This window comes from Kogia breviceps, chromosome 20 (genome assembly GCF_026419965.1).
Source record: "Kogia breviceps isolate mKogBre1 chromosome 20, mKogBre1 haplotype 1, whole genome shotgun sequence".
NCBI classification, from domain to species: domain Eukaryota; kingdom Metazoa; phylum Chordata; class Mammalia; order Artiodactyla; family Physeteridae; genus Kogia; species Kogia breviceps.
In genome coordinates this window covers 9,622,416-9,635,247 of record NC_081329.1, presented here as the reverse complement: position 1 = coordinate 9,635,247, position 12,832 = coordinate 9,622,416, and the positions used below count along the sequence as shown (strand labels likewise).

The 12,832-nt window shown below is 48.5% G+C and overlaps 1 protein-coding gene across 12 annotated transcripts in view; it reads left to right on the top strand.

Annotated features, from left to right (window-relative positions):
* Positions 1-12,832, top strand: part of DLGAP2 (DLG associated protein 2) — a 719,273-nt gene that overhangs the window by 667,154 nt on the left and 39,287 nt on the right. For all 12 annotated transcript variants that reach the window (XR_010838517.1, XR_010838518.1, XM_067022654.1 and 9 more), the window contains 3 exons: positions 812-897; positions 2,564-2,979; positions 11,716-11,807. Coding sequence is in view for 10 of the 12 variants with exons in the window: in XM_067022654.1 (XP_066878755.1) it covers positions 812-897; positions 2,564-2,979; positions 11,716-11,807 (594 nt within the window). In the remaining 2 variants the exon portion in view is untranslated. The remainder of the gene's footprint in view (positions 1-811; positions 898-2,563; positions 2,980-11,715; positions 11,808-12,832) is intronic.

Sequence of the window (12,832 nt, the reverse complement as noted above, 5' to 3'; positions counted from 1 at the left end):
TTGTGAAAAGGAAAAGGGACAGTGTAATAGCTGGGATAATATTTGACTAAACTAACCTTTGGTTTGGCAGACTTTTCATACTGAGAGTTTGCGGGGCAGGTGGGGGTTGTTTGGTTTTTTTTTAGAAAACCTGCGCTACTAGAATTCTCTCATGAATTAACTTTACACCAGTGATGATCATAAATGCTTCTTTGGGTTTGGGGAGACTTATTGGCAAACGCAGCCGCCATAAGGGTTGTGTGTAGAATGCACGATTTCTGTTCTGTTCTGACATCACCCTGCTCTGGGCACAGTCGTTAGCAAAAGAGAGACAGCTCTGTGTAGGCGCAGATGGAGAGGTTGCCTCGGTGTTCCTGGTGAATGCTTACATTCCTTCCGTGTGTTCTTGTATGTGGATGCAGCCATCAGCACGGTCCTGTTAAATCGCTTGTGTGTTTTGTTAGTTCTGTCTGGTTCATGCTGTACCTGTAGGGTGTGACAAGAGCTTTTAGGTCCTCTCATAAGGTAATCTAACAAAGCCTATTTTTCGCCCGAGCTAAACAAAGCAATTTTATTTGCATACATTTAAAAGACTGAGGTGCCAATGTTGAGTTCAAGTGGTGATGCAGAATTTGATGAAACATAGTAGCAACTTACTTACACCAATATGAGTGCATTTCCCTCTCTGTGTCATTTTCCTGGGTCAAGTGCATCTCTGCATTAAGTAAACAAATACATAATTAATTACCACAAATGAATACACACACACAAATAGTCCCTGGCCCAGGTCCCTCATCTCGGTTCTAAAATAAGGTGTTCTGTGTTGAATTAGGTGGAAACGGCTACCGACTCTGACACGGAGAGCCGGGGCCTGCGGGAGTACCAGTCTGTCGGCGTGCAGGTGGAGGACGAGAAGAGGTAACCAGCCCCCCAGATACCCACCATCTCCCAAGCGGGGCTCTGGGTTTGTAACCTGACTGCAAGTGTCTAGACCACACTGACCGCAAATAATTCAGGCCATTTGACCATCAGTAATTCAGACCAGGAAACAGGGTCATATCTTTATACTGTTCAATGTATATCATCCAAGTGTGAATTAACATGGTCCTATGCCTCGTTTCTGCAAGCGGCAGGGGACTCGCTTTTTCTAAAGTAATTTACCACCTACAGAAGCAGAGGGGCTGGCAGCTCTGAATGTTAGATCCTTTCTCCAAAGGGAAAAAAACAGGCTGAGGGTGAAACAGACACAGGTTTTCTCACCTTATAATGTTAAAAGTAAAAGGAAAGACAGAGAGAGAGGGAGGGAGATTGAAAGAAGTTTAAGACCTTAGCTGTGCTGGGATTGTGACACTTCAAAGGAACCCCTCAAACTGTCAGACACAGAGAAGTCCATTACAGGAGTGTTGTTTTTGTAACAAAAACAGGGTGACTATTTTATTTTATATTTAAAATAGCATTTCTTGTAAATTTCATAACAACAAATTTCGATGAGCGCATTACGTCCTGAAGCCCCGGTGACTCGCTCACGGTGCAGGGCTTTAGGACCAACCTGCAAAGATGTTGATGGCCAAGGAATTCAGGACACGAACTGATGGCTTCCCCCGGACAAACCCGCACGTCCGCTGTACCCGGGGCCCTGGGCTGGCCGTCTCCGTTCCCCGCGGTGGCTTGTTCTCAGCTCCTTTGCCTCCAGGGCAGGAAATGGTGGCAGATCCATTAACCAGCTGTACTCACAGCTGTGTGCCATCTGGGGGGCCAGTTGGTGAGGAGCCAAAACATGTAGCATGGGCAAAGTTTGGCTGTGCAGACACACATGCACGCGCGCACGCACACACGCACACACATACACACGCACGTGTGCGCACACACACATACACACATGCACACGCACATACACGCACACCCAGAGTTCTCACCAGCAAAACCTGCACTCCTGTTATAAGCTCACTTCTGCCAATCATTTCAGTAACTGGCTGTGTGGAATGACTGACATTTAAATACATATGATGAAAATGTTTTTTAAACACCTGCTGAAGTCAGAATTTGGATTCATTGTTTTGCATAAAAGACAAAATCGGGATGATGTTACATTATTCAGATAGGAGAAGAAACTCATGTCCTGAGCTGTGATAGGAACAGCCACCAAAACTCAGTAGGACACAGATGTTATTACTTAAAAGAATTGTAGACATAAAAGAAGCCGCAGGGCTTCGTTTTACGTGTATGCCACAAACAGAAGAGAGTAAACTTGTAGCGTCTTTCTGAAAGGCAAGTGACCACTCCAAGATAGGGGTTTCACGGGATACATCAAGCCTCCTTGTGTCGTGCAATAAACTTAAGTCTTAAGTGGGCATTATTTAGACATTGAAACTTAGGTAGAAGGTAGAGGTGCATTGTTTGCAAAGCCAAATGGTGTTCTGCCAGAGGTGAAACACCCAAGTGCTTGCAATAGAGATGAAAACACTCGTCTTCTCCGCGAGGTGCCGGCTTGTGGCCCAGGCGCGCTCCTGATGAGGGCATCTAGGTTTGGCTGCACGAGGTCACCTCGCAAAGGCCCCACTTGTCCCCCTTGCCTCCCTTGCAGATGCGGACGCTTTAAGCGTTCCAACAGCGTGACGGCCGCGGTGCAGGCGGACCTGGAGCTGGAGGGCTTCCCGGGACATGTCGCCACGGAGGACAAGGGCCTGCAGTTCGGGTCCTCCTTCCAGAGGCACTCGGAGCCCAGCACCCCGACCCAGTACGGGGCGGTGCGGACCGTCCGGACCCAGGGGCTCTTCAGCTACCGAGAGGACTATCGGACCCCCGTGGACACTGCCGACCTGCCCCCTCCCGACCCCTGGCTGGAGCCGTCCATGGACACGGTGGATGGCGGCCGCATGTCTCCGTGCCACAGGGACGGCGCTTGGTTTCTGAAGCTGCTGCACAGCGAGACGAAGAGGATGGAAGGCTGGTGCAAAGAGATGGAGAGGGAAGCGGAGGAGAACGACCTCGCGGAAGAAAGTAAGGGCCCAGGTCTCCTCTGAGGCTTGTAGACGCTCGTGACGTTGCCGTCACACAAACGGCAGAATCCCCAGGGAGGGTCCCTGGGCCCCTGAGTAAATTTAAACGAGTGGGCTTCCTACTGCCTCGCACCAATTCTAAGACACAAGTAAATGAGCAGAAAAGCAATCGCTAAAATATCAAAGGGCATCCTTTGTTTTGTTTTGTTTGTCGGGTAACAGGATGGCTATGCTCACAGGGATGTAGTTTACCTCATGTCCCATGTGCCGGTTCTCTTGAATTCTGGCAGTGACTTGATGTGCAGCAGTTCAGCCGTTTGCTAGAATCATGACTATCCCGTGTTTATAAGAAATTGCTGTGGCTTTATGCCAAAGGAACGTTGGATATGGTAGACGAGTAACCAGCCAGCTGGCGATGGCGGCTCCGGGTTCCCCATCCCCGGGCGGGCAGGGCAGATCTGCTCCCGACCCTTTAGGCAAGGTGGGTCCCCGGCTCTCGCGCACAAAGGCACCAGCCTCCCCTTTCCCTGAAGGAACTTATCGTCAGGACTGTCCAGGGGCAGCATCCTTTATGAATTGCTGTGTTGATTTCAAAACAGATACGTCCTGACTTTGTGTATAGACCAAGAATACCACAAGAATGATTGCAATGTACTACATGCAACCAACACTTGTCTTTAGCAGATAGTCTCACGGAGGCGTTTCTGAATGTCTAAACTCGACAAAGCATGCTCTTTTGAATTTTTTCTTTTTCCATGAAGTCCTTTGTACAATTGCTAGATCACTATAAATCCGGAAGTTCAAAAGGACACCTGATGTCCTTGGGAATGTCACCCTGACATTGCATGTCCAGAAATCTGCTGTGGGAGAATATGTCAGTAATCCTGGCAGTGGAGGCGCAAGGATGAAAGTATTCAGGGCGGTAACTTAGAGACACAGTGGCCCTGGCCACTGAGGAGTGCAAGAAAGTGGTCGGTGTTTTGACCCTGAGCTGTTAAAATGTACATTGTTAACTTCGGAAGAAAGTGGGAGAGCGCCTTCATATCGCCAGTTCTCTTCTCCCACGTCCCTCTCAGTCACCACACCCCACACCTCCGTCACCGGAGTGGGGACTAGACGCTGAGGGCTTTGGAGGACGTGTAGCCGGTGCCCCGGCCATGCGACATCGCTGCACGTAGCTGCCAGAGTCACACCGCCCCCACGCGTTTCTCCACACAAACGCATGTGCCACCTGTCACTCATTTCCCGCAGCTTTTCTTCGCTCGTCGGTATGTGCTTCAACGGGGCGAAGCCGTTCCAATTGTATCAGGGATTTATCCTCTTTATCCCGACTTGACCCGGGATTTGAAGGAGCTGCGGCTCTGTACACAGCCCCGCGTTCAGCCCGGGCTTGGTGAGCGGTCCTCGGGGCTTGTGAGACGTGAGCCTGAGGTTGTTGAGTCGGGATGTGTTTCCTACACCCTGTGGCTCCTCCGTGAAATGCCTTTGAAGGGGAGGAGAAGGGGGGACAGTTCAGCAAGAGGTAACCCTTGTCAGGGCTGACCCCCCCACAGTACGTCTGTAGCATTTTATTCTAGAATCATGTGGATTTACACCGTTTAGGACACATCCACAAGGTTCAGGTCTCCCTCTGCGTGGAAGAGATGGAGGCCTTAGTCCTTGCTGTGTTTGTAGGACAGCACAGAGCAAAACCTGCCATGTCATGGTTTTCCATATTTACTGTGTACCTTTAATTCAGTTATTATTGTATCAAGGATTACAGTTTTTTTTAAAGATACGTTTTTTAAAAGAAATCTCTAAGCCATCATGTACTGAACACAGTGCCAAGGGCTCCGCTAAGTGAATCACTTACATCTTCAAGGGCTCAGCATATCACGAGACCTAGAAAGCACTGTCACCTTGATCGAAGTAAAGAAACTGCGGTTCAGAGAGGTTAAAATCTTGCCCCACATTCCACAGGGTAGAGCAGTGGAATCCAGGCTCGACGTCAGAGCTGTCTTTTGTCCAAAGCTGTGCTTTCCCACCACGCTGCCCGACATTGTTCAATCCAGATGTTCCACTCCTGGGAGCTTCTCCTTCTCTGTATTCTAACACTGTCTTCTGCTCTTTTAGAAAACGTTGGGCCCCTATCCCTGGCCGTTTACTTCATTCTGATTCTCTGAATCTGTGACACCCATCTGTGGTCCAGAGAGAATCCCTGAGCCTTAAAATACATACTTGGGTTGTGCCTCAGCCGTTGGAAATTAAGAGGTGAAATGAAAAGGCTTCAGCGCTGAAGCATTGTCATAAGTTATGATTTTCTTGCCACTGGGGCGTTCAAGCAAATTCTGGGAGTAGTGCCCTGAGTGTACTGTGTCTGAAATCCGATTTGATGATCTGCAGTGACCCACATCAATAATAAGAGTCCATCCCTTAGGATGTTCAGCTGTCTTATTACTGGACACTTGGGGAACACATTTTTCCTTCAACAAGGCAGGGCGGGAAGGGAGTTTCTGCCCTCCCTCAATTGTATTTCCAGACACAAGGGGTTTTTTTTAATCTTTTTGGCACCTTTGGGACCTTCTTCTGGACTCTCTCCATCTTGTAAACACCCAGCAGATGTTTGCTGAACCCATACTGTGAGTCGTTCGATAGACTGCATGCAGGTGGATACGAAAAGGAGGGTAGAGCGCAGAAGCTGCGGAGACCTGAGAAGGGGTGAAGTCAGACCAGCGCAGAGCTGCTCATGGCGAGTGAGAAATATGAAGTGTAGCAAGAGCGGTGCAGATCCAATGCTTTAAAAAGTGCCGCACAGGGCTTTTAAAAGACTCTCTCAGGAGCCTGAGAGATGCTGCCAGCAGGGAAAGTCTGAGAAGGCTTCCTGGTGACAGTGGCATCTGGGCTGGACCTTGAGGGGCGGTGGGTTTCGTCAAGCAGGTGGGGGTGGTGGTGGTGATGAGAGAGCAGGGTCAAGGGCACCAGCAGAGGCAGAGAACTGGCTTGGAGACCCTCCAGGAAGACCCTCCCTTAGGCGTGGACTCCGCACCTGACCGAGGAGGAGGCTGAGCCACTACCTCTCGAGTGTCTGGGCTCTGTCGTCCTCCACCGCCTCGGGGACACGCTGCTCAAAGGCAGGGACGGCTCTGCGTTTTCCCAGAGCTCTTACCGCCCGGCCCCCGCTCTCGTTTGACATCTTAGGCTCCTGGAAGGCTCACACTTGGATCATCCGCCAGCAGAGCCTGGCAGGAGCTCTGTGCAACTGAGAGTCAGAGAGGTAGAAGGAGGGAAGAGGTGCAGCCTTCACACCCGGGCGGGTCACAGCCCTGCTCACGCCTTCTCAAAGCGTAGCATCTAAACCCTCTGCGTCCTGCAGTTGCCCTCGGCCAGGCTGGGGAAGACCCCGTTCCACGGGCACCGGCTCGGTAATCGTGACTCTGCGTGGGTTTTCCTACCGCCGTTTAATAACTACGTGCAACTGCATTTCTGTGAGGCTCAGAGGCAAAGAACAGAGAACAGATCTGCTGGATCCTTTTTATGATTTTAATTTCTTCTCTTATTTGCCCGGCTTTATTTTTTTGTGGACAAAGATGACAAAACAGTTGTTTTGAACCTCAATGGTATGCTTTGCCCATTAAACTAGCACCATATTAGTCACATTTAGCTGTTTCCCTCGTAATGTTTAAAGGTCAGGTAACCTTCACATCTAGTCCTCATTTTAAGAACAGATACAGGGTTATTGGTTACGGCCCTTTCAAAAAGCGAAGCTCAAATTAAATGGCTGTTGAACCAAAACCCTGAGCTTGGAATACTGAGATTTCCATTACATGAGATGACTTTTCTCGGAAGCTGTAATTTTATAATCACAGCTCACTGAATTGATTGAACGAATTTAGATTCATCCTACCCTCTGTGGTTAATAAAAACATCGTGAGCCCAGTTAAATACTGGTTTAAGTGAAGTCACGTTAAAGCAGGCTTCCTGTTGTTAATACATAAATAGATATATTCTGGAGGGATTGTAGACCATCACTAGGCTAGCGTTTGGGGATTTTTGTGCTAATTACATTAAACCAAACGGGTAAGTGGCATAAAGTAAAACCAAAAAAAGAGTATGTTTTCTGAAATAAAGGAAATGGTTCCAGAACCACAGAGATCTTACTCAGCAGGTCTGTAGAAATATGAATGGTATAAGGAACTCAGCAATGGGGTCTCTCGAGAGGTGTTGGGACGTCCTCTCGCCCCCAAGACAGCTCTGCCCCAAATCTAATAATCTGAACATCGCCAAGTCCGATGCATGGACCCGCAGACTCACAGAGCTGGGCGCTTTGGTGACGTCCTTCCTCATCTAAGGGCCCCCGGCTTCGCTAGTCATGTTAGCGCCGGCGTCGGGGTTCGGTGTCCAGCATGGGTCCCCCAGTCCTTCCGTGGGAGGGGCGATGCTCCCTGGATGACGGCGGTGGCAGGGGGCGTGGTGCGGTGGCAGGGGGCGTGGCGCGGTCGCCGTGCAGTCGGCACAGGGAAGAGCGGACCACACGCGGAGCGACCCTGAGGGTTCGTGGGCCACGTGGCAGTGCAGGGGACGAGGAGGACGTGGGCCACGGAGAAACTGCCCCTGGGTCTGCAGTTTGCCCAGGAGTCCCCAGCAGCAAAGACAGCACATTGAAGACCAGAGCTAATGCTGACGCTTCTGAGCAGCACAGCCGCTACAGCCTCTGGGATCTGGCCCATCGTCCAGGGAACGAACAGCCACTGCTTCCAGACCCCTGCCAGACACACAAGGCTGGCTGTGTCCCGGCTCTCGCTGAGGATGTGCTAAGTGCCCGACGGAGATGTCCCCACACAGCCCAGCCACCCAGTGGCCGCAGGCAGACTGCAGCATAAAAAGAAACGTGTGCTCAAGAAACACGAAACGAAACGAGAATGATAAAGCCAGAGATCCAGAGGTGAGGAGGTTTGCGGAAGCAGCCGCGTCCCCCAGCCTGCTCTACAAAATGAGTCAGGAAGGAATCCCGAGAGATCCCAGGGTAATACAGCTTCAAATGATCATTTCAAAACAGTCTGCAAATTTTAGAAAAACCCACCTCAAATTTTGAAAGAAAAGAATAGTGTAAATGTTGTCCTGGCACTTCATAGCCAATTTAGATAGAATTGAAAATTGTGGAACACACATGAAAAATAAATTAAAGGAGCGAGTCAGTTAATCAAGTTTCTTTGTACATCAAAGGCCAAGGTTGTCTCAGGTTCTTTGTAAGTTTGCATTCTGATGAGCGTACGTCCTAATCTGTAGCTCTGGAAAGAAAGTGTCTAAACTATGACAAAATTAGGGAAGGATAGTGGAAAAGGATAAATGGAATTTTCGCTTCAAATTCTTTGCAATTATAGGAAGCTATTTACATTATAGGTATCAGATAGAATCGGCCCATTCACTGAGCAGCAAATTCTCCTGCCATTGGCAACCAGGTCATCAGCTCTCCCTAGCGGTAATCAATTTAGACCCTTTATAATAAGTCTCCACTTCATTAGATAAACACCCACATATCACCCACCTATCCATGTTGTGCTAAAGATGATAAACTGAAGTACTTTATATTAACACTTCCGTTGAAGTACGTTTTAAGGATATGAAAATTAGGGATTAAAACCTCAAAATGGGTAAAACTGATTGACTTTTTAAATCGGGATTGACATATATACACTAATATGTATAAAAGGGATAGCTAATAAGAACCTGCTGTATAAAAAAATAAATTAAATTAAATTTTAAAAAAAAGAAACTGAGGCTTAGAGAAATTAACAATAAATAAATAAATACCATTTCAGGAATCATAGAGTCAGTGAAAAGAAGTGCACTTATACATGAGTCACTTCTATCTATTCCTGCAGTGACAGCTTGGTTAAAACAAGTCTCCTGAAAGGTTTTCATCAGTCATGCAAGTTATAGGGGTTCACAAGTGAAAATGCAACTTTTCAAAAACAAAGCTAACTCTTCCACTCAGCAGCCGTGGGACCAGAGCTACAGAAACATACTCGGTTTGGGGAATCAAACTGGGGACAGAGTAGGAAGTATTTTCGGCCCTTCCGGGAGGTGCTCCAACCCTACTGCCCTCCTGCCAGGCTGAAGGCAAAGCAGACAGAGGAGGTGGGCAGGATGGGGGGGGGGGTCTGGGGGAGTAAGCCCCTCTCGCAGTGGATTGGTAGGAGACACGAGGGCCCAGGTGTCAAGGTGCTGACAAGACAACATTTTTTTTTAAGTCTGAAAGGATGCCAGAGTGTTATCCAGCTAACTCACTTGTATTAAAAGTTACGTGTTTAACTCTTCTTCATATTTTAGGAGCAAGCTAGAATTGGATGCTATTAGGGAACTGTTCGTTTCTTAGGAGGGGTCGTGGCGCTGTGGTCGTACAGGATGATGGCGGATGGGGCTCTGGCCACAGCTTATCCAAGTGGGTCAGGAAAATAAACGCGCTCCGAGATTGGTGATTCTAAGGGATGGCGTGGAGTTGCTTGTGATACTGTCTTTCAAGTTTTCTGCGTGTGAAATTTGCCATAATAAAACCTTGGGAAACAACAATCTGGACAAGTAAGAAAATACAGGCAAACTAAGAAGTGTTTCAGTCCATTAACTTCCCCAGGAGAACATCATGTTACGAGTACGTTGTCTATAGGGCCAGATCCTCACCCTGTAAAAATGAAGGCTCTGCTATCCCTTCTGTTGTGTGGCTGATTTCTGTTACATTAGGATGTGTCCTCAGCACCCCTCACAGCAATGGGTTTATTTCTGGGACATCGGTTCCAACACGTGGCACTTGGTTACGTGGTATCGAGACCCTCCCCAACGGTGTCTGTGACTCCGTTCCCTTCGAGGGAGGCCAAGGAACGGGGTCTCGGCAGCTGTGTGGCCAGGCTCAGGAATCAGTCTTTGATGCCAGTTTCTAACGCACGTTAAATGTCTCAAGTCATTTTATTGAAGGCTGCCTGTCAAAATTACTAATGTTTGGGAAATTGGGGAGAAAGGCAACGAGACTGAGTTCACTTCTCTGGACTCAGGCTTCGCCTCTGTGGGAATGCCAGGTCTCGGGCGCCACCCCAGACCCGCTGAGTCAGAATCTGCCTGTGACCAGACCCGCAGGTGACTCACGCCGCTGATGGGGCTAGGCTTTGTGGGCTCTTCTCCAGATAAAACCTCAAGGACGTAAGCATTCTGTCCAGAGTAAGCACTTAAGTAGCCTGTTAGTGGTGATGGCCGTGTCTCTGCTTCATGACGAATGAACCTCCAGGCTAAAACCCCCCTTTTCCGGAAGGCTTGCCTGCAAGGCCACTGGAGACAAGCTTGCCCTGCTCTCTTGAAAGCCTGAGGGAATGGCCAGACTAGTCGAGCCAGTCTGCACAGAGTCTCGAGGGGGGCCCAAAAGAGAAGATGCTTCTGGCCGTCAGAGGAAGATGCTGTGTAAGCTCAGAGAAATAGCTGGGAATTGTTGCTTATAGACAAGACGTCAGAGATAAGTGGGCCTGGGTACAGTCACCAGAAGTGCTTTCCTACAGATTCCTACGTGCTTTTGAGAATCGTGGGATCTGGGATCCACCGAAGCTATTATTTCCAAAATAATGACGACGTTTACACAGGCTAAAGAAGGATTGGGGCAGAAACGTGGGAGGTATGGAGGCGCCTGGAGGTAGCAGGTGTGGGTTTTTCCCAGAAATTTCATGCCCGAAGTCTTTTATCTGCCCGGTGCAGATAAAAAATGTTGTCACAGCTATCGGGGAATTGGTTAAATCCTTTCCAATGACAGAACTATATTATTTACATTTTTAAAGTGCTATTTGATTAAAGTCTTACAATTTAGGAGTCGTTTCTGGATTAAACTGACACTTCCTACCCCCTGAAAGCTGACCTGGCCCACAGGGCGCCCCAAAGCGGGATGTTCTCACTACCACCGAACGTGGCGCTTCGACGGGTCAGCGGATGGTGATGTGAGCAGGGCGGGGGAACTGGTCACCCTGCTGACCCCCGAAGGGCTTGGGGGTGTTAGCAGTAGCTTTCTAAGCTGAATTTCCCCCAACACTGGAGTATCCTAGCAGCTGGCATTTGGTCGTCTTTTTTTAACATCTTTACTAGAGTATCATTGCTTTACAGTGGTGTGTTAGTTTCTGCTGTATAACAAAGTGAATCAGCTGTACGTATACATATATCCCATATCCCCTCCCTCTTGCATCTCCCTCCCTCCCTCCCTATCCCACCCCTCTAGGTGGTCACAGAGCACCGAGCTGATCTCCCTGTGCTATGCGGCTGCTTCCCACTAGCTATCTATTTTACATTTGGTAGTGTATATATGTCCCTGCCACTCTCTCACTTCGTCCCAGCTTACCCTTCCCCCTCCCCGTGTCCTCAAGTCCAAGCTCTAGTAGGTCTGTGTCTTTATCCCCGTCCTGCCCCTAGGTTTTTCATTACCTTTTTTTTTTTTTTTTTTTTTTTAGATTCCATGTATATGTGTTAGCATACAGTATTTGTTTTTCTCTTGCTGACTTACTTCACTCTGTGTGACAGGTCGTCTTTGAATTTCCTTCACGCTCAGGAATGGAGCAGACAGAAAGACAGTTCAGCCCGTGGCCATAATAAACTCAACAGTTTCACCTCCAGTAACAGAGATGATAGAATCATAGCTTTTGCTCTTTGGGTCACATCCCCTTTGTGTGATGCTTTTGCTTTTGTTTTTTAATCGACCCAGTTTTAAACCTGTTGTTTGTTTCTTTTCTAACAGTACTCGGGAAAATCAGGAGTGCTGTGGGGAGTGCCCAGCTTTTGATGTCGCAGAAATTCCAGCAGTTTTACTGGCTTTGCCAACAGAACATGGTAAGTGGATCCTCAGGTAACCTCGGCCCCTTGGAACCAAGCTGAATGTCCGTTCTTTCTGTGCTCACCGCCTTCCTGCCTGTTAAAAGACCCCTGCACACGTGCAGCCTGGTGAATGAGTAGGGGGACACTCTCAGCTTTGGGGGTGATTTAAAAGTGCAGCCAGGGGGCTTCCCTGGTGGTGCAGTGGTTGAGAATCCGCCTGCCGATACGGGGGACGCGGGTTCGTGCCCCGGTCCGGGAGGATCCCACGTGCCGCGGAGCGGCTGGGCCCGTGAGCCGTGGCCGCTGAGCCCGCGCGTCCGAATCCTGTGCTCCGCAACGGGAGAGGCCACAACGGTGAGAGGCCCGCGTACTGAAAAAAAAAAAAAAAAGAGTGCAGCCAAAGCAGAGAGGCCGTGGGGGTATGGGCAGGGGAGAGGCAGGGGTGGCAAGGAGACAGGTGTTTCCCCAGCCATGAGTGGTGTCCTTTGCCACCCGGCTGTCCCCCAGGGGACCCCAGGAAGGAGGGGTCACTGTCACGGTGGATGTCACAGTGAGGACGGTGCTAGGAGGTGGCTTGAATAGAAACACGTAAACGATCACAGTGCAAGAGATTAGGAAGAGATTTTAGAAATAATTTGCGCTCTATATGTTACAGTCAGGAGTGAACAGGAATACCATGGACTACATTAGGTCATACGGTTGGCATTCAACTTGGTTCTGATCTTCCTGAAAATCAAGGGGACACTTAGCTATATGTATACTTATATGTATACTATACTATGTATAAATAAATATAAATATATATGGTTACACACACACTTTTCCTTATCTGACTAAAGCAAATATTCACTTGATATTATTTGGAGAAATAACTAAACAGTAATCACATTACTTTACAGGTTCTTTTATTTATAATCCCTAGACTGACTTCTTTCGGACCAAACATTTTCATTAAAACACAAGTAGGTCTCTGCAAGGTCTCCCATAGCAATGGTTCAAGGGGATTTGATTTTGTTTTGTTCTGTTTTTAAATTTACAAG